The 21974-nt window shown below is 45.3% G+C and overlaps 2 protein-coding genes and 2 non-coding genes across 9 annotated transcripts in view; 3 read left to right on the forward strand and 1 right to left on the reverse strand.

Moving 5' to 3' along the window:
* Sirt4 (sirtuin 4) overlaps window positions 1-7557 on the reverse strand; it is a 13096-nt gene extending 5539 nt beyond the window's left edge. For 3 of the 6 annotated variants that reach the window (XM_031337566.1, XM_031337562.1, XM_031337567.1), the window contains exon 1: window positions 7491-7528. In XM_031337566.1, coding sequence (XP_031193426.1) covers window positions 7491-7522 — 32 coding nt within the window. In that variant the 5' untranslated portion in view covers window positions 7523-7528. Of the gene's footprint in view, window positions 1-1018; window positions 1136-1192; window positions 1402-7421; window positions 7461-7490 lie in introns of those variants that run through there. The other 3 variants (XM_031337563.1, XM_031337564.1, XM_031337565.1) reach the window with 3 other exon arrangements.
* On the forward strand, window positions 6953-7093 carry LOC116071524. The gene has a single exon (XR_004110941.1). It is a non-coding gene; the product is annotated as a U4 spliceosomal RNA (small nuclear RNA).
* A 213-nt stretch (window positions 7558-7770) lies between the features above and the next one.
* Window positions 7771-7911, forward strand: LOC116071523. Its single transcript, XR_004110940.1, has one exon. It is a non-coding gene; the product is annotated as a U4 spliceosomal RNA (small nuclear RNA).
* A 2483-nt stretch (window positions 7912-10394) lies between these two features.
* Window positions 10395-21974, forward strand: part of Pxn (paxillin) — a 66930-nt gene continuing 55350 nt past the window's right edge. Inside the window, exon 1 of the mRNA XM_031337579.1 lies at window positions 10395-10495. The gene's annotated coding sequence lies outside the window, so the exon portion shown is untranslated. The remainder of the gene's footprint in view (window positions 10496-21974) is intronic.

Raw genomic sequence — 21974 nt, forward strand, 5'->3', positions numbered from 1 at the left:
ACATGGTGGCTCACAACCACCTGTAATGAGATCTGACGCCCTCTTCTGGTGCGTCTGAAGACAACTACGGTGTTCTTAGATATAATAATAAATAAATCTTTGAAAAAAAAAGAGATAATGGAAAAAAATTAAATGTTAAAAAAAAGTTTTTAAAGAGTTTACAAATTTTATGTATATAAATGCTCTACCTGCAAGTACACCTGCATGCCAGAAAAAGACATCAGAACTCATCTGAGATGGTTGTGAGCCACCGTGTGGTTGCTGAGAGTTGAACTCAGGACGTTTGGAAGAACAGCGGGTGCTCTTAACCGCTGAGCCATCTCTCCAACCCTAAAAAACTGAACTTGGTTTAAATCAGATTATTTATTTATTTATTTATTTATTTGAGACAGGGTTTCTCTGTATAGCTTTGGCTGTCCTGGAACTCACTCTGTAGACCAGGCTGGCCTCGAACTCAGAAATCCACCTGCCTCTGCCTCCCAAGTGCTGGGATTAAGGGCGTGTGCCACCACTGCCCCGCACAAAGACGCTTTTTTAAAATAGATTTTTTTTCTTTTTATAATGTGTGTTTTATTTACATGCATACAGGAGCTCCTGACGTCCACCACCACCCGGCTATATTATTATTATTATTATTATTATTATTATTATTATTATTATTATTATTGACAGATTGACAGAATTCCCTGTAGCCCAGGTCAAGGAATACAAGGCATACCCAACTAAACCAAATTATCTCATTTCTCCAAGAGATATTTGAATTCTAGTATGTCAGGTATTTTTGTTGTTGTTGTTGTTGTTTTTCACCGTGCTGGGTATCAAATCCAGGGCCTCTGGGACTCTACATAATTACCCTGTCTGCATTGTAAATTCTGCTACTCGGACATAGAAAAAGACAAGGCACACTAACACTTGCCTGACTGGTTTTCTAATTGTAAAAACAAGCCTTTGACACAGTCTTTGATATAATGCAGGAATTATCTAGTGACAGGCACACATTTTAGGCTTGGCTTCCTACCCATGAGCTCAGGACCCTGGTTTCTCCATGACATTCCCCAGCTACATGGGAACAGCTAAACAGTCGGATTTTGCTGGGACAAATCCTCCGTGTTCCCTCGAGAACAAAGGGGACAAATGGAATTCCTTGTAAGAATGCTCAACCGGAAACCTACAGCCGGATCAGAACACTTACCTTCCACAATTCTCACCCAACAGTGGGACTAGCTTGTTACGTGTGCATCTTGGGAAGTGTAGTCCACGAAGCCGATATAATTGGAAGAAAACTACAAATCCCAGACTCCTATGTGTCTCCCACGCCAAGGTTCTACGGCGCTCCTCCACCGACTTCCGTCTGTCCTTTTCTGCTCAGTTCAGTTAAGGTTCCGGGTGTGCTGCTGACACCTGAGGCAATGAGTGCTTTTTGAGTTCGTTCAGTCGTTCATTTGTTCTTTTTTTTTTTTAAAGTTAGTCACCACATCTTTATTCTTTTTTCTTTTTCTTTTTCTTTTTGGTTTTTCGATACAGGGTTTCTCTGTGTAGCCCTGGCTGTCCTGGAACTCACTCTGTAGACCAGGCTGACCTTGAACTCAGAAATCCACCTGCCTCTGCCTCCCAAGTGCTGGGATTAAAGGCGTGTGCCACCACTGCCCCGCACAAAGACGCTTTTTTAAAATAGATTTTTTTTCTTTTTATAATGTGTGTGTTTTATTTACATGCATACAGGAGCTCCTGACATCCAGAAAAGGGCGTCAGATCCCCTGAAACATGGTTGTGAACTACCATGTGGGTGCTAGGGATGGAATCTGAGTCCTCAGCAAGAGTAGCTAATGCTCTTAACCAGTGAGCCATTTCTCCAGCCCCCACAACCCCTCCCCCAAAAAACCCTTTGGGTTTTTTTTTTTTTTTTTTGAGACAGGATTTCGCTGTATAGTCTGACACTTTTAATAATAAATAATTGGTTCCCCTCCACCACCACTTTCTGTTTTTGTTTTTGTTTTAAGACAGGTTCTCACTACGTAGCCCCTGGCCTGGAGCTCATTATGTAGACCAGGCTTGGTCTTGAACTTGTGGAGATTAGCCGGCCTCTGCCTCCCTAGAACAGTGATTAACAGTGTGTACCACCACAGTCAGCAGTTTTGACCTGTTTTCCTCTTAGTTACCTATGTTCACTTCCACTGCAAAGTGTTAAATTTCCTGCTATAAGTTAAATGTTGATAGGAGCCTGCCAGGTGTCTATGCAGGTGAAAACTTGCCAGCAAGCTTGACAAAAACCCAACTTTGAGCCCTGGAACATGGGAGGAGAGCACCAACTCCACTTTTGGCCAACATGCACACACACTATTTTTCATTCTAAAAAACAAAATCGATCATGGGTGCTGGAGAGATGGCCCCAAGGTTCAGAATTGCAACTCAAACTTGAGAACATACGTCTGGATACATAAATCATCCTCCTAGCACAAAGAAGAGCAGAGAGCAATAGGATGGCTGGCGCTTGCTTACTCTCATCCTGGTGGAAGAACTGGAGCTCAGAAGGAATAAAGTAGGGAGTGAGCGACGAGGGGATCCCCAACACTCTCCTCTGGCCTCTGCTAATTCCCTAACACATACGCAGTACACCCCCCAACACACAACCAATTTGAATTATGAAGAAATAGAACTTGAACTTGAACTTGAAAATGGATGTTTTGGTAGGCAATATGAGCAGAGCCAAATGTAATACCTAGAGATGGTGCACTCCCTCTCCTGACCTCAGGAGCTCGTTTTTGGTTTTGGTTTGGCTTGTTTTTGTTTTTTCGGACAGGGTCTCACTTTGCTCAGAATGGCCTCAAATTCACTATGTAGCTGAGGATGACCTTCAGTTCCTGATCCTCCAGCCTCCACCTTCTGGGTGCTGGAAACAGGTGTGCACCAGCTCAGGTCTTCAACACTATTTCTTATATATTTTTTTTTTTTTATTAAATGAGCAATATAATGACTGGGTCTCACTTCCAGATTTTTGTTTTGCTTTGGTTATCGTTGTTTATTATTGTTGTTGTTGTTGTTGCTGTTATTAATTATTTGGTTTTTGTTGTCATGTTTGTTTTGACAGTGTTACTCCACAGCCCAGGCTGGCTTCCAGCTTGCAACTGTCCAGGCCGCCATGCCCGGTTCAGGATTCTGATGTCATTGGTTTAAAGAGAGGGGATTTGATTACTCATATTTTGGCCACTCCTGAAGTAAAGCCAGCGAAATCTGCCACTCTATAACATTACTTTAAAATCAGACACCACGGAATATTTACCTTTTAGAATGAGACGTGGCAGGGACCTTGTTAGCCACCTCAGGACCCTCTCCCCCATTCAATAGCTGACTGCATGGCTCTTTATACTCAGTTGGGAGCTATGGGAGCAAGGAAGTTCTGTTTTTCCCTGCTGTCTTCTGTCTTCAGTCTCCGAAGGTGATGTTCCCCTCCCTGTGAGATAAATTATGATCTCTAGAACAAGGGGCTTTTGGACCTGGAAGCATACATGTCCTGAGTCCCAGATAGATTCTATCAGTGATGTTCATTTCATTTAGGAAACTGATAAAAACAAAATTTGGTTTCATAATAAGGGGCTGGAGAGATGGCTCAGCGGTTAAGAGCACTGGCTGTTCTTCCAGAGGTCCTGAGTTCAATTCCCAGCAACCACATGGTGGCTCACAACCATCTCTAATGGAATCTGTTGCCCTCTTCTGGCACACAGGTTGTACATGCAGAGAGAGAACTCATACACAAAAAATCTCATAATGAATCCGAAGATAAGAAGGGTGCCACTATCTTAATGTTTTTGTAGATTTTCATCACATACTTATTTACTGATGGTGGGTGGGCATACACATGCTGTATGAGGCATACACATGCAGTGTGAGGCACACACATGCTGTGTGAGGCATACACATGCTGTGTGAGGCATCTGCACAGAAGTCAGAGGACTACCAGGAGAGCTGCTTTTCTTCTTCTACTGTGTGGGGTCCAGGGATCGAACTCAAGCTTGGCGGCAGACTCCTTTACCCATCTATCTCACTGTTTTTTATTTATTTATGTATGTATTTATTAATTTATTATTATTATTGATGTTGTTGTTGTTGTTGTTGTTGTTGTTATTGGTTTTTCGAGACAGGATTTCTCTGTGTTGCCCTGGCTGTCCTTGAACTCACTCTGTAGTCCAGGCTGGCCTCAAACTCAGAAATCTGCCTGCCTCTGCCCCCAAGAGCTGGGATTAAAGGCGTGGACCACCACTGCCCAGCCTCACTGGTTTTCAATTGCCTTTTTAGTTTCTTTTTTGAGAGACTTGAAATTGAACTCAGGGTGTGAAGCATGGTCCCCAAACACTCTATACCACTCAAGTCTCATCCCATGAGGGATTTGTTGTTGTGGCTATTGTTGTTTTTCTGGACAGGGTTTCTCTGTGTAGCCCTGGCTGTCCTGGAACTCACTTTACAGACCAGGCTGGCCTCAAACTCAGAAATCCACCTGCCTCTGCCTCCCAAGTGCTGGTATCAAAGGCATGCACCACCATGCCCTGCTGCTCTTGAATTGTAATGAGTAGCAAAGTACCACAGACTGGGATTTCTTACGGGGTCCCTTGTTCCGCGGGTCGATGGGTTCTGGCCAGGTGTGCACAGGATTCGGCTTTGACAAACAGACTAGACACGAGTGGTGTAAGGTCTGAGTGTATTTCTTAAAAATTGACATGAGGCTTTTACAATCATTGTAAAAGAGAGAAATGAAAAATCTGGCAGCTCAGTAGTCGGGGTACATCTGAGGCTATCTAAAACACACTGGATCTAAAACAGCAGCCATCTCCTCTGTACTGGTGCAGCACCCCAGGTCTCCGAGCACGCTCGGGCCGCATGGGTCGGGCAGGAGGGTAGAGGCTGGAATCTCGAATGCTCACTCTCTTGAATCTCGACTGGTGCTGCACACACACACACACACACACACCCCGGGCCCAAGAGCTCTGGGCCCGGGGGGGGGGGGGGGGGGGCTACGGACTGCATGAATCTAAGTCTTAGTCCACCTAAGTTCTGGTTCTCGTCCGAGTGTGAGCAAGTCCAAATGCTGAATGTTGACTGTTGAATCTAGAATGTTGAATGCTGTAGATTGTCTCTCACATACACACTCTCAGATTAAGGTCCCGCCCATTTTAGGTAAAACGCCCACTATGCTAATCTTTTGGGGAAGTAGAGACAGTCTCTTGTTAATTCCTAGGAGTGGTTCAGCTGTAGTTCATGACTGAGAATGAGGATTTTACTTGACCTCATCCTGGGATAAGTCTCTCATTCTGTGATCTTCAGTGCCATACCCACAATGGTGGAGGCAATTAGTTAGAATGGCTTAACATTCCAAGCCAGGGTTTGACTAGGACATTGGTGAAGGTCAGAGAGCAATGTCCGAATTTTCTTTTTCTAGCTGTTAAGAAATGATATCTTTGTGGGCCCCTAGCACACAAGTATGAAGAAGACATATCTGGGCTACCTCTGAGTTTGGGGTGCCAGGCAACAATGCGGAGGGAGGCAGGAGACTGACTTTCCTTGAAGTTTACGCCTCAAATACCGCCGTCACACAAAGTGTGCATGACAGCAAAGGTCAGGATAAAAGTGAAAAATACTCCTCAGGAAAGAAGTTCAGAGCTGGGGAGATGGCTCAGTGGTTAATGGCTGCTCTTGCAGAGTACCTGGGTTGGGCTCCCAGCACCCACATAGTGACTCACAAACGTGTAACTCCGTTTCCAGAGGATCTGATTCCCACGGGTACCAGGTATTCACCACATGAATAAATCTTAACAATAATATCTTTTTTTGTTTGTTTGTTTGTTTTTGTTTTTTTTTCGAGACAAGGTTTCTCTGTGTAGCCTTGGCTGTCCTGGAATTCACTCTGTAGACCAGGCTGTCCTGGAACTCAGAAATCCGCCTGCCACTGCCTCCCAAGTGCTGGGACTAAAGGCGTGCGCCACCACCGCCCAGTAATGTCTTTTTTAAAAAGATATATTTATTATTATATGCAAGTACACTGTAGCTGTCTTCAGACACACCAGAAGAGGGTGTCAGATATTACTATGGATGGTTGTGAGCCACCACGTGGTTCCTGGGATTTGAACTCAGGACCTTCGGAAGAGCAGTCAGTGCTCTTAACCGCTGAACCATCGCTCCAGCCTCCAACAATAATATCTTAACAATAAGTAAAACTCATACACATGAATACATCTTAACAATAATCTCTCCCCCCTCCTCTAGTCAGGGTCTTTCTGTAGTCTTTGCTGGCCTCAAATTCATAGAGATCCATCTGCCTTTGCTTCCAAGTACTAGGATTAAAAGTATGTACCACCATGCCCAGCTTTTACAGCAAGTGAAACACACACACACTGTGTGTTTTCAGATGTGTAAAGTCTCTAGTGTGAGAGCGATTTTGCCCCCGGCTGGTCATGAAAGTGGGCTAGGGAGCTCAGAGTTTAATGTTGACAGAGCTTTATTTTGGGAAAATCAGGTTCTTACAATGAATGTAATTGTAGTCAACGACACTGAAATTACCCTTAAGATAGTTAAGACTGTACATTTCATGATCTAGACTTTATACACATATCTTCTTGTGTATAAAGTCATAAACAAGTAAGCCTCCTTGGAAAAAGTGGTAACATTGAGCAAACTTAACACCTTTAGCGGGCAGTTGCCTCCCATTTTCCTCTTGCAGGCGCTGCGCTGAGTCTATTAGCATGTTCGATCCCATAGTGCTTTGCTTCATTTTCTCCACGCAAACCTTATATGAAACCAGCACTCTGCTCCTTTATTTCCCATAGAGAGAGCCGTAAGATTGTATTTAGTGCTATCATTTTCAGTGTAGCGATAATTGAAGATTTTCCCGTTCACCATAAAACCCCCTCTTTGAAATAGGGTCCTCCTTTCCTAGGAACACTGCGCTGGGGACTACGTCTTCAGCTTTGCGCAGTGGCAGTATCGTAGCCAATGAGGTTTATCCGAGGCGCGATTATTGCTAATTGAAAACTTTTCCCAATACCCCGCCGTGACGACTTGCAATATAGTCGGCATTGGCAATTTTTGACAGTCTCTACGGAGACTGAACAATCGCAGTTCAAAGACAAGTCATCTCAAGTTCTTACTTGGTACTTTATAGACTTTAGTCTGTTTTCATTTCCTTTTCTTGTTTTCTTTCTCTTAAGTTAAAAGATTTCCACTCCAATCACTCGCGATCCTCCACTTCAGCTTTTTACTATTTCCTTGAAATAGTAAAACTTTTCCCCTTTCAGTTTGTTGGTTACACTGAGTAGTTAGCTATCGTTGGCTGCAGCAATCCTGTCCCCTCCGGCCCATTAAGTTTGTATCCGTGACTGACCCGACACTCGCAGCAATCCTGCCACCGCCTCTGGAGCACCAGGGTTACAGACCTCTATGCCACCACCCGATGTCAGCCTCTGCATCGGACCACACAACTCATTTCATCCCTTGTGGCTTACCCTCCTCTCACCACAGTTGCGCCTCCCCTCATGCCGTCGCGATGACGTTACTTGATTTGCATAAGAGTCCCCAGCATCCCAAGCGACTGCCGCGTTTTTTACAAACACGAACGTTCGGGCGCGAGCTAACCCACGGGCAGGGACACGTCCACACAAATGATCGAGATGGAGTCACTGGGCTCGGTCCCTGACACGTGACGGTCGCGCGTGGGCCGGAGCTCACCGTGACTGTGATGGGACTCGTCAACCCTGGGAGGCTGAGCGAGCCCACCCACTTGTCAGCTTTGCGCAGTGGCAGTATCGTAGCCAATGAGGTTTATCCGAGGCGCGATTATTGCTAATTGAAAACTTTTCCCAATACCCCGCCATGACGACTTGAAATATAGTCGGCATTGGCAATTTTTGACAGTCTCTACGGAGACTGAACATCCTTCGTTTAAATGTTAGATTTAGTTCTTAATTCTACTTACTACTTTACTACTTAAGTATACTTTACTGTTTAAGTAGAGGTTGTTCTGTGTTAGCTATGTTGTTACTGGTAACTATTACAGCAAATGGGAAGTCTTATTATATTTTCTGCCTGTTTGTTCTTCCAGAGTTGGGTAGTTTATCGCAGTATGGTTTATTGTGGGTACCGATGCTTTGTAATCATCCCCCTGCCTCTGCATTTGTTTGGGAGGCTTGTATTTGTGCTCATTCCTCTGCTTCTGCAATTGGACTGAATCACAGCTCCCTCGCTAGGCGAATTCCTTTTACCCTTATTCTCTTCTACCCCTTCCTCTTTCAAACCAAAGGGAGACAGGTTTCTCTGAGGATTCTCAAGTAGAACAGGACCACCCAATGAAAGTTTGTAAGCCTCAGCTTTGACTCACATGGCCGGTCCAGCCGGACCTGCGTGCCACACTGCCGGACCTGCGTGCCTGTCATCCCAGCACTCGGAAGACAGAAGCAGGAAGATCAGGAATTCATAGCAAGTTCGAGACTAGCAACAAACAAAAGACGGACCTTTGACAAAAGCAAGTATTCCCGAATCAGCCGAAGTAACTCAAAGAGGAAGTTGCTGATAAAGCGATTAATCAAACTAAATGAGCATCCTGGTCTGGAATGTTGGCACAGCATACAGCCGGGGAGTCTGAAGGCAGGAGGACCACAAGCTCAAAGCTAGCCTGGTAAGAAAAACTGATGTCAGGCCTGATAGCCTGATTTCCATCCTCAACTCCCACAAGGCGGCAGGAGAGAATGGGCCTCGAACTCAGAAATCCGCCTGTCTCTGCCTCCTAAGTGCTGGAATTCAAGACGTGCGCCACCACTGCCCGGCTCTTCTTCTTCTTCTTTTTTTAAGAAGCTATTTAAAAACAAAATATAAAAACACAGAGGTAACCAGAGAGCTAGCTCAGTGGATAGAAGTGCTCACTATGTAAGCCTAATGACCCGTATTCGATGTCTGGAATCCATTGAAGAAGAAATTGACTGCAGCCAACTGTCCTTTGACTTCCACACATGAGCCATGGCACATGAGCCCTCGAACTCACACACTAATAATAATAAACAAAATTAATAATAGTAACAAAGAGGGCTGGGGCTATATTTCAATGGTAGAGCACTTGCTTCGTATGCTTGAGACCCTGGGTTCTATCCTCATTAGCATATCATTGCTAAGCACACATAATTAACATATCTACATATAAGGCTGTCCCTGGTGTCCTACACTTTAAATCCTAGCACTGGCAAAAGCAGATCTCTGTGAGTGGAAGTCTACAAAGTGACCTTCAGATGAGTCTACATAGATAGTGAGATCCTGTCTCATTAAAATACATGGGCTGGAGAGATGGCTCAGCGGTTAAGAGAACTGGCTGCTCTTCCAGAGGTTCTGAGTTCAATTCCCAGCAACTATAAGGTGGCTCACAACCATCTGTAATGGAATCCGATGCCCTCTTCTGGTGAGTCTGAAAAGAACTACCGGGTACTCATATACATAAAGTAAGTAACTAAATCTTAAAAAAAAAATACACACAGGTGAGTGTGTGTATGTGTGTGTGTGTGTGTAATACATATACACATATATACAGGAGAAAAATTGTTTGCAGAAGGAATATAGTAAAACCATATCCCCCCCCCCTTGGGGAGGAATTTGCAATACCACTGAAGGATCAATGCAAGGATCCATTTTTTTTAATTTGGGGTACATAACTTAAGGGTGACAAAACTCAGTAATTGCCAGGTGGTGGTGGCGCAGGCCTTTAATCCCAGCACTTGGGAGGCAGAGGCAGGCGGATTTCTGAGTTTGAGGCCAGCCTGGTCTATAGAGTGAGTTCCAGGACAGCCAGGGCTATACAGAGAAACCCTGTCTCGAAAAACCCAAAACCAAAAACCAAAAACAAAACCAAAAACAAAAAACAAAAACAAACAAAAACAAAAACCAAAAAATCTCAGTAATCAAATAAATAATATTTTTAGTAAAATGAATCAAGAAGGCTGAGGGCTAGATATGCATGGACAGAATACCATCCCTTGAGACGGGGTCTCACTACACAGCCTCCTCAGCCTCCCAAGTGCTGAAGTTTAGAATTGGGCAAGTTTTTTGTTGTTGTTGTTGTTGTTTTGTTTTTTGTTTTCTTTATTGTCCCAAAGGACACACAGTTTACTAGGCAGCTGCTGGGAATTGAGCGGTTACACTTGTTGGCCACACTCCTGCTCATGCTTTTTTTTTTTTTTTTTTTTTTTTTTTTTTTTTTTTTTTTTTACGGCGTATGCGTTAGAGGAGTCCTCAGCGGCCCTGATGAGCTCATCCTCAAAGCACTCCTTGGCAAAGGGTCCGGACGTTCCGGAAAGAGTCTGAGGAGCACCTGCCCACAGCAGCTAGATGGCCTGAATCACCAGGCGGGGACACACCCACAGCCCGCAACCCTGTCCCAGCTCATCCAGTGCCGCTTGAGCCTTCTCCCGGGGCCACTGTTGACGATGGCAGTCACAGTACCTGCAGACAGATTTTTACCAGTGAGCAGGTGGGTGATCTCAAAGGCATGCTTGACTATGCGCACAGTCATGAGCTTCGTGCATCATCACGGAGTTAGGGAGGTGCTACGGGATGGGGCTCTGTGCTTTACAAACCCTCCTGTGTGGGCCAGGGACTTTTCCAGGGCAATGTAATCAATCCTGAAGAGAAGAATGGTGGATCTGCGCGTCATAACTGTTCCATTTCCCAAAGAGCTCAATGCCCAGCGTCTCCGCCACCGCTGCTGTGGCTCTCTTCTGCCCGGTCATTCTGAGGACACAGACCCACGGTCTAGGGCTGGCAAACCTGGGTTAATTTCCTATTAATTAGGGCTCAGCCTCAGCCTCTGGGAAGTTCTGGTTATACTGTAGCAGATTGAGAATTCCAAATTACTTCTATCCACCTCAATGTGATATCATTTTATATTATATTATTTTGTACAGGACATTAACTAGTATTTTGGGGAGGTGCTTTCTTTTTTTTTTTATTTATCTTGTTGCTGTTTTGTAGGGTTTTTTTTTAAAGATTTATTTATTTATTTCATGTATATGAGTACACACTGTAACTATTCAGATCGTTGTGAGCCTTCATCTGGTTGTTGGGAATTGACTTTAGGACCTCTGCTCCCTCTGGTCAACCACACTCACTCTGGTTCTCTGGTTATCCCGGCTCTCTCCAGTAGACCCCCACTCAGTCAGGCCCGAAAATTTATTTATTATTATAAATAAGTACACTGTAGCTGTCCCAGAAGAGGGCGTCAGGTCTCATTACGGGTGGTTGTGAGCCACCATGTGGTTGCTGGGATTTGAACTCAGGATCTTCGGAAGAGCAGTCTGGTGCTCTTAACCACTGAGCCATCTCTCCAGCCCCGTTTTGTAGGTTTTTAGATTTTTTTTTTTTCCTCTCCTGTTGTGCTGGTTTATTTTATGTCAGTCTGACATAGGCTGGAATCATCTCAGTGGAGGGAACCCCAATTGAGAAAATGCCATCATAAGATCAGGGTGAAGGCAAGCCTATAGGGCATTTTTTAAATTAGTGGTTGATGGGGAGAGCACCGCACACTGTGGGTGGAGCCATCCCTGGGCTGGTGGTCCTAGGTTCTATAAGCAAGCAGGCTGAGCAAGCCTTGGGAACAAAGCAGTAAGCCGCACCCTCTCCATGGCCTCTGCACCAGCTCCTGTCCTTCTTCATTTTGTGTGTGTTTTGTTTTGTTTTCTCAAACCAGAGACTGGGAATGAGATTCCATGTTAGAAAGACGGATGGACAAAGGGGCCATGGGCTAGGTAATAAAGATAGTAAAGTTGCCAGGCAATGGTGGCACATGCCTTTAATCCCAACACTTTGAAGGCAGAGGCAGGCGGATTTCTGAGTTCGAGGCCAGCCTGGTCTACAGAGTGAGTTCCAGGACAGTCAGGGCTATACAGAGAAACCCTGTCTTGAAAAACCCAAAAAACAAAATAAAACAAGATAGCAAAGTTGCAAGATGGTGGATGGCTTCAAAGAAGCCTTCCTCCCTCAATGAGAGAAAAGTTTGAGAGCTTTTTGTCTCCTATCAGCAGGGGGCTGGCTGCCCATGAACTATCTCCACAAGTTTAAGGACCTATCAAGACACATCATACAAAAGTCTGGGGCAATCAACCATCCTTGCTTTCTTCAAGCTCAGGAACCCTGAAGTAGAAAGATTCTCCTAGGGCTTTAAAACCCCAGTCCTGAAGAAGACTGGAGCTTCCCGAGTACCCCGTCTGCTGTTTTCCTGCCAACAAGTATGCTTCTGCCCTAGCTGCTGGTTCTGTGGGGGTGCTTGAGTTCTCTCTGACTCTACCTGCTCTGCTTCAGTTTTTCCTGCCTTTTAATTCTGTAACTTAAAAGTAAACAACCCAGAGCCAGCCCGGCAGAGCAGATTATCATTGCAAGATTGTATCTGTTTCACTAGGTACTTCTGGCAGGCCTGGGGCTCACAGAGCTGGTTTTGCCCCACCCCCTACCTCAGGGCCCCTCTGCTGAGATAAAGAGTGTGCACCACCAAACCTGCCTATAGCTGCTTGATACAAAGTTGTTTTACAACTTCCATTCTCTTCCCACCAACCAGTGTGTCTTGGATATATTTCCCATGTCAGCAACTAGTTTGGCTTTCTTCCTCCATGACTGTATCCTGCCAAGGTTAATCCATTCTGTCCGTGGACATTTTGGTTGTTCAATGGGAATGCTGTAAGCAATGCTACAATGAATATCCTTGTGGCTACATCATCCCTATGAGTCAGTCTGTGTGTGTGTGTGTGTGTGTGTGTGTGTTTGTGTGTGTGTGTGTGTTTGTGTGTGTGTGAAATGCTACAATGAATATCCTTGTGGCTACATCATCCCTATGAGTCAGTCCCTGTGTGTGTGTGTGTGTGTGTGTGTGTGTGTGTGTGTCTCCCTCTCCCTCCCTCTCCCTCTCCCTCCTTCTCCCTTTCCCTTTCCCTCCCTCTTGTTTTCCCTTCCCCCTTTCTCTTCCTCTCTCTTTCTCTGACAGTTTCATGTAGCCTAGGCTGGCTTTGAACTCTCTGTGTTCAAAGAAGAAGATGGCCTCGAACTCCCGATCCTCTTACATCTATCTCCCAAGTGCTGGGATTACACATTGCATCTGGACAGTGAGGAATTTTCTATAGTGAGATTCCCACTTTAAGGACCATGTGTTTTTACTTTTACATTTTAAAGGCAGACATACTTCCAATTTGGCATCTGAAAGCTTGCTGATATATTTGGGCCAAAAGCAGTGAATGGAGAGATAAACAAGTATAACGCATGTTTGTGTGTGTGTGTGTTTTAAAAGCCAGGGTCTTTCTATCTAGGCCAGGGTGGCCTTGAACTCCTGATCCTCCTGCCTTAACCTGCCAAGCACTGAGATCTCAGGTGTGAGCCCCCCACCATTATGACAGTTCTGGGGAGGTCTGAAATGGAAGGTTTCTGTAGCTGTAGGACCTTCCCCTTGGAGAATGGAAGAGCGAAGAAGAGACCTGTGATGTTAGATCCCTTATCTGGGGGCCTGGAGAGATGGCTCAGTGGTTAAGAGCACTGACTGCTCTTCCAGAGGTCCTGAATTCAAACCCCAGCAACCACATGGTGGCTCACAACCATCTGTAATGGGATCCAATGATGCTCTCTTCTAGGGTGTGACTGCAGACAGCTACAGTATACTCATATACATAAAATAAATATATCTTTTTAAAAAAATCTGGTATGTTTGCCCTCCAGCTCTTTCCTAGGCTGGGAGCAGGGAAGAAGGCTTGAATGGGATGAAGTAATCTTTGTCTCTGAGGAGAGGAGGAGGAATCTGGAGCCATCCCAAACTGTCCCTCTCCCCTTCATCAGACACACACACCTCCCACCTCACACCTCCCACGTTGTCTTCAGAGCTTGTCTTGGACTCACTGACTGATTCTAGGGCTACCTCAGTGGAGAGAGGGCCAAGCAGCCCCCAAAGGATGTGCTCAGTGTTTAAGTCACTGCAGGATGTTTGTATGGCCCAGCTTCTCAGTTAAAAATACCCCATGCTGGAGAGGCCTGAGCCTGTCTCAGAACAGAGCTGCCCCACAACCCGGGCAGCTTCTCTGTCACTAGGGGAATTGAGGAGATCAGTTGATCTCCCTCCCCCACTCCCCTTCACACTTGGAAGTCAGACTTTCTGTGTTCTACTCTGGCTCCATTATTCACTAGCTCTGTGACCCTAGGCCACACAATTAGTGTCTCTGTGTCTTGATGCCCGTGGCTATAGAGGGAGTATCATGTTCTCTCTCAGAGGCCATGGGTCTCTACCCTGTCTGCCAATTGCCTACACAGCTTTTTTTCTTTTTTCTTTTCTTTTCTTTTCTTTTTTTTTTTAACCCTGAGACACAGAAGAAGAGGAGGAAGAAAAAAAAATCCTAATACCCAGACTACATTCCAGACCAATTAACTCAGAGTGTCTGGGGACTGGATCTGGGCAAATAAGATATAGATAATAAACTTCCTTGGTAGTGATAGCGTACCTCCAAGGCCGACATGGTGTGCCGCATAGAGAAGGAGCTTGCATGAGTACTGCCTGGCACAGTGGTGGGATCGTGAAGCCAAGAATTCAAGTCCTGGTGGTAGTCACAGAAGGCTGCCTGGAGGTGGGGATAGGCAAGCTGTGAACTGAAGAAGCAGAGGGAATTCCCAGGTCAAAGAGGGCAGAGTGGATTCTAGAAGGGTTTTAGCACCTGCGGAGCTGGGAGTCTTTGGCTCTGGAAGGAGGTACGTTCCTCTGTGCTGGACTCAAGCATAATCTTTCTATGTCCGAGGCTCTAGATTCAGATCCAGCTACCATCTGAGACTGGAGGTAAGATAGAAGTGAGGTAAGGGAGAAGGTATGGGCCTCCGGTCTTCAGCTGAGGTCAGAGGTCGTTGAGAGTTACTGTGACTGTTCTGGAAGCACAAAGGTGATGAAGACCACGTGCTGGGATCAAAGGCATGACTGGCAAAGACCAGGATTTTAAGGGGAGCCAGGTCCTTTCCAAGTGTTCCCTGTGAGATAGCCCTGGACTCTAGCCCAACCTTCTCACTTGCCAGCTACGTGGCTGTGGACAGGTAATTTCATTTATAAACCTCAGTTTCCCAGTATGTAAACTAGGTATGAACTGGATGTGATAGCTCAGGCCTGTGGGAGACATAGAGGTCCTTGTGCTCACAATTAAGCAGTAGGGGAACCTGGAATGCTAAAAACACAGGCTTGGGGTTGGGGGGTGGAGAGATGGCTCAGTGGGTCAAGAGCCCTGGCTACTCTTCCAGAGGACCCGGGTTCAATTCCCAGCACCCACATGGTGGCAAACAATTCTTTGTAACTCTAAGATCTGATACAGTCACACAGACATGCAGGCAAAACACCAATACATATAAAATAAAAATTAAAAAATTAAAGCAATTTAAAAAAAAACCCACAAGCTTGTTTCTTCAAAGGAAGGGATGCATAATCTGTTATCCACTCATGGACTAATAGCCTGGTGACCTTTGCTGTGACCACTAGACCCTGATCATGAGCTCATCACCCTGTAGAATCTATCATCATGGAAGGTGTCACATGTAGAAACCCTTACGAAGGATGTCATATGCAGTTTACAGAGTTTTGATGTAGTCATGTCTTTGTTTTATTGTGCACACGGGACTGAGTTAACCATAGACAGAGATGTTCTCACCAAACTGTGTTGTGCCCAAATATACCTAAAATAAAAGTCTCGGGGTCAGATTCTTGACGTTTGAACCAGCACCAGTTACTTCGTCATGTTGAACTGAACTGCCTGCTTGCCTTCCTCAGATAGTTACTCTGGCGGCTGTAGCTGTCACGGTTGCAGAAGCCCCTAAACATGCCTATGATCCAGCATTTAGGAGGCGGAGGCAGGAGAATTGCCTGGTACAGAGCTATCTCAAGAAGCTCCCTCCACAAAACAAACAAAGGGCATAAAACCTCTAGTAGATTTATGTATTTATTCATTAGTTTATTGGTTGACTGATTTTTTTTCATGTGTTTAGGGTGTTTGTTTGTTTTGAGACGGGGTTTCTCTGTGTAGCCTTGGCTATCCTGGAACTTGGTCTGTAGACCAGGCTGGCCTTGAACTCAGAGATCTGCCTGCTTCTGCCCCCTAAATGCTGAGATTAAAATCGTGTCCCACCACACCCAACTTGTGGACTTGTGTGTAAGTGTCTTACCTGCATGTATACCTGTGTAATATGTGAGTGCCTTGGTCCCCACAGAGGTCAGAAGAAGGCCTTGTATCCTCTGAAACTGTTGTCATAGATGGTTGTGAGCCACCACATTGTTGAGAATCAAACCCAGGGCTTCTGGAAGAGCAGCCAGTGCTCTTAGCCTCTGAGCTATCTCCCAGGGCCTATAAGAATGTTTGTTTTTGAAACAGGGGCTTCAAATAATTCAAGGTAGCTTCTAATGCTGTGTTGAGAAAGATGACCTCGAACATCTGGTCCTCCTCCCTCCACCACATAAGTGCTGAGGTCACAGGTCTGTGCCACCCAGGCCTGGTTTGTGTGTGGTGCTAGGGATCAAGCCCAGGTCCTCTGCTTGCTCGGGAAGTGCTCTCCCAACTGAGTTCCATTCTAGCTGGGAAACAGTCTTTTGTAATCTCTACGATTAAAGCAAGCAAGCGAGGTGGAAAACACCACGTAGCTGCTGAGTCGCAGCCCTGTGGAATCTCACTCCCACTGTATGGGTGAAAAAGTTGAGGCTTGCACAGGGAAGAATGCACACACAGGTGGCAGGCACAGAGCCAGGAGTCGACCCTGCCTGACCTGTCTTGGGTTTGCCTGACACTAGGGGATTCCTCCAGAGGTCAGTCGCTACAGGGCTCCTTTTTTTTGGTTTTTCAAGACAGGATATCTCTGGAACTCACTCTGTAGACCAGGCTGGCTTCAAACTCAGAAATCTGCCTGCCTCTGCCTCCCAAGTGCTGGGATTACAGGCTTGTGCCACCACTGCCGGCCACACCTCTTTTATGTTACTTATTTTATGTGTGTGAGGTTTTGCCTGCATGCATATATACGCCTGCATGTGCCCTGTGCCTGCAGAGTTCAGATGAGTGTGCCTGAGTCCCTGGAATGGGTTCTACAGGCAGTTGTGAGCCACCATATTGTTACTGGGCATGGACCTGAGTCCTGTGTCAGAACAGCCAGTGTTCTTAATCACTGAGCCGTCTGTCCACCCCAGGGCTTACATATCTTAGGCCTGAAGTGGTACTTCACAAACTCCAGCTTTAGCCCAGTCCTCTTTGTAGTCTCAGCTTTTTGTGGAAAATGGCCACTCTGCTTCCTGTCATGGGCCTGTTTTCCCTGGGGAGACAGAAGGTCCTTGTCCTTGCACTGTGCCATTTGGTGGTGCAAATGTGTGACTTGGTGCTTGCCACACTTCTTGCAGACAATCTGGAAGGTTTTAGGAACATTCCCCATGCCCCCTCCTATGGGGAGCCGCAGCTGCCACCCTATATATATATTGAACACCTGGTCTCTGGCCAGAGCAGAGAGCATTGATAAACAAGCCCTTAGTTGGAAAAGCTGAGTGCCTCTAGTTTGTGATGCAAGCTGGCATGATTTCTCATAGCCTATTATGCTTTGCCACATGGCCGATGCTGATTGGGACCAGGGGAAACCCCACAAGGGCTGGGGGCTGGAGGAGTAGAAGTAAGATGTAGGAAATAGAGGTAAGATGTATGTAGAGATAGAAGTAAGATGTAGGAGATAGAAGTAAGATGTAGGAGATAGAAGTAAGATGTAAAGAATAGAAGTAAGATGTATGTAGGGGATAGGAGTAAGTAGGAAATAGGAGTAAGTAAGAAGTAAGATGTAGGGAATAGAAGTAAGATGTAACTAGTAAGAAGATGTAAGAAGAAGATATAGAAGAATATAGAAGAAGCTAGCTAAGAAAGAAGAAAAGATGAACGAATGATTCCGTAGTACAAGGTTCCTGAATAAACTGTTTGGAGAAGAGCTCGTTGTTGCCTCCTTATTTCCGCTGAACGGTAAGGCGGTTACACCCTCCCTTCTTCAGGAATACTTCCAGCACAAAAAGCACGAGTTCAAGTGTTTCTAGAAAACATTGCCTTTACATACCTCATTCCACCTGGATGGTGTTCCCGAACACATACTGTGCCCCCTCTCCATGATCTGGGGACCTTTGCTGTTGTGCCTTTTTTTAAAATACAGTTTTAATTTATTTACAAAGTATAAATTCATGTTGGGAACTAGTGATATAACATGTTTGGCTCAAGATTTAAGAGATTCAGCTGGGCGGTGGTGGCTCACACCTTTAATCCCGGCACTTGGGAGGCAGAGGCAGGTGGATTTCTGAGTTCGAGGCCAGCCTGGTCTACAGAGTGAGTTCCAGGACAGCCAGGGCTACACAGTGAAACCCTGTCTCGAAGAAAAAAAAAAGATTTAAGAGATTCAAAAGACTGTTTCCTAGCAGGCCTGGTGGCTCAAGCCTATAATCTTAGCACCCCAAGGCAGAAGGAAGAGGGTCTAGAGTTTAAGACCAGTCAGGGAGAAACAGCAAGACTCTTACCCACAAGCAAAAAAAAAAATCAAAATAGAATGAAAGATGTTTAGTGAAGACTCTTTTCTACTCTTTTTTTTTTCTTTTTTTCTTTTTTTTGTTTTTCGAGACAGGGTTTCTCTGTATACCTCTGGCTATCCTGGAACTCACTCTGTAGACCAGGTTGGCAGAAATCCGCCTGCCTCTGCCTCCCAAGTGCTGGGATTAAAGGTGTGGACCACCACTGCCCGACTCTACTCTTCTTTTTTTTTTTAATATTTATTTATTTATATTATGTATATGAGTACACACCAGACACACCAGGAGAGGGCATCAGATCCCATTACAGATGGTTGTGAGCCACCATGGGGTTGCTAGGATTTGAACTCAGGACCTCTGGAAGAACAGTTGGTGCTTTTAACTGCTGAGCCATCTCTCCAGCCCCTCTTTTCTACTCTTGACCTTGGGTCATCCTGTCCCTAACCCCTACCAGTGACTTTGCTGTTTCTACTTTTCTAGCTGGGCTGTCTTCCGGTGAGCATATTTATATTTAATATATTATATATCCTCTTCCTCTCATATTTATATACTCCTCCCCACTTTCTCTCACAAATGATTCAGATAGCGTTACCTCGCTCATTTGCATATGTGCGTGTGTGTGTGTGTGTGTGTGTGTGTGTGTGTGTGTGTGTGTGTATGTGTATGGGTTGTTTCATTTCAGAATATAATAATCTTCCTGATTCTTTTGTGTGGATGCATAGTTGTCCATTTTGGAACTATATGTCATTTATTTGAATCCTCTAATATCCAATACCGATGGAGAATATTTGGATTGTTCACTTTTTCTGAGGCAGTATCTTCTTATGTAATCTATGTTGTCTTCCTCCAGATCTTGGGTTCAGACTCCATCTTAGAGAACCTGACCTAAGGTTGAACTCTCTAGCACCCATGTCCAGGTTATCCTCCTATAAACCTGTGCCTCTGGGTTACAAGCCCGCCCCTGACACTTTTCACTTCCTAACAACCTCCAATCAGGAGGAAAGCAGAAGTTAAGTTTATGGTTTGGCTTCCAGCAGAGCCAGTTATGTGAAAGGTCCACAAGGCTCCACAATAGCCCCCCATCATATTGTACCAGGCTAGAACACCCCCTCGATTACTTGCCATTTTTTATAAAACCTTGTCCCACCGAGAGCTCAGGGTTTCACCCCACCCTATTCTGACAGTTCAGGGCTTCACACACACACACACACACATACACACACACACACACACACACACACACACACACCATCCTGCTGTGTCAGAGAAGGCAGGTATCCCAAGCTGGAGCTTAAATAAAGACCCTAGCGCACTTGCATAGGACTCAGCTCCTCTTCAGTCTTTTGGGGTTCTGAAACAGGCACAATAGCGGAGTTACCGGCTTGTGCTGCCGTGCCCAGGTTCATCTTTAGCTTTTAAAAACAGCACTGAAGCCAGGCAGTGGTGGTGCACGCCTTTAATCCCAGCAGTTGGGAGGCAGAGGCAGGTGGATTTCTGAGTTTGAGGCCAGCCTGGTCTACAGAGTGAGTTCCAGGACAGCCAAGGCTACACAGAGAAACCCTGTCTCAAACAAAAGAAAGAAAAAAAAAAGAAAAGAAAAGAAAGAAAGTGCTCAAAGCTTTGAAGGCACTAAGTTAGAGTAAGTTTTCTGGGCTGAAGCAGCAAGTCACAAACCTAGGACAGGGCTATAGCCATAGAGTGCTTTCTTACCAGGTATGGTGATATGGGATTCAATGCCACCAAAAATAAAACAACAAAAGGCTATGAACCTAGAACTGTGGTCATCTTTTTTTTTTTTTTTCCCGAGACAGGGTTTCTCTGTGTAGCTCTGGCTGTCTTGGAACTCACTCTGCAGACCAGGCTGGCCTCGAACTCAGAAATCCACCTGCCTCTGCCTCCCAAGTGCTGGGATTAAAGGCGTGTGCCATCACCGCTCATCGGTCATTTTAAACTAATTGAAGAATTCTGCTATCTGATGGGAGAGTGTCATGATAAAAGATATGAAGTCTGAAGACAGGGCTGGTGAGCTGACTCAGCTGGTAAGAGCACCAACTGCTCTTCCGAAGGTCGTGAGTTCAAATCCCAGCAATTACATGGTGGCTCACAACCACCCGTAATGAGATCTGACGACTCTTCTGGGGTGTCTGAAGACAGCTATGTATTTACAGAGTACTTTACTATAAAGTAAATAGTTCTTTGGGCCAGGGACTGAGTGAGCAGGGTTGACAGGAGCGAGCAGAGGTCCTAAAGTCAATTCCCAACAACCAGGTGAAGATTCACAGATGAAGAATTGAGGGTCCTTGTTGGCTATAGGGTGAGTTTTGAGGCTATCCTTGGCTACATGTCTGAAAAACAAAAGAAACAATCAAAACATTCACACTAATCTATAAGGACAGAAAACAAACCAATGAAGGCTACAATGCGCACTCATATACATAAAGTAAATAAATATTTAAAAAAAGAAGCCTAAAGGCTCTTGATCAATCCATGCCTGAAGCCTTCTGAGGTGAATAGTGTCCTCTATGCTAGGTTCCTGAGATGATGTTCCTGCCAGAGCAACAGAGCAAAACAGCCATACCATGAAGCTAGAGCAGAACTTCCAGATGAGGATGTGGGCAGTCAGTTACACCCTAGCAGAGGTCACACCCCCAGCTTCCAGCTCCTGAGCATGGGAAATTGGGGTCACCAATCCTATGACAGTAAATTGCTAAGTGTGTGGTAATTTGTTACACAACTGTAGAAAGCAAGCCACAGAAAGGGATTTGAGGCATGATGCAAGGAAAAAAGAGAATTGGCTTGCTGTGTTTGAGAGACATCAAACAGGATGAAGACCGGTTTGGCTCCATAATGATCCCGGGAGACTGGATAAAGAGCAGCTTTCAGGTGAACCCTGGTGAGCAGTTTAGGTTTTATCCCAAATGTCACAGCAAACTACCAGGGTAGAGCTGACAAGACCTAATTTGCATTTTTCGACGGTTACTTTGTAAGCTAGTTGTTTCCCTCTTAGGGGTTTAGTGAAATGAAACCATATGTCCACACAAAGACTCCCAAATGTGATCGCATATTCCTAGCAGACTAGAAAAACAACTTCAGTGTTCATCAACACACAGCACAGAAACATGTTCTGGTACATTCACACAACGGAGTACTACTGAGCAATACACATGAACAAATTGCTGATACCTAATATAGATGAAGTTCTTGGGCATGCAGTGCCCAAGAAGGCAGGCCTCCCCTGTGTACCCCAAAAAAGATACCCGCCTGAAAAAAAAAAGAGAAAATGCAAAGTGGACATGGAGATAAATTCAAGAGATGGAGAGGCAGGAGGGTCAAGAATTGAGGGTTGCAGGGCGGAGGTGGCACACGCCTTTATTCCCAGCACTTGGGAGGCAGAGGCAGGTGGATTTCTGAGTTTGAGGCC

Source organism: Mastomys coucha, unplaced genomic scaffold, assembly GCF_008632895.1.
Source record: "Mastomys coucha isolate ucsf_1 unplaced genomic scaffold, UCSF_Mcou_1 pScaffold22, whole genome shotgun sequence".
In the NCBI taxonomy this organism is placed as follows: Eukaryota; Metazoa; Chordata; class Mammalia; order Rodentia; family Muridae; genus Mastomys; species Mastomys coucha.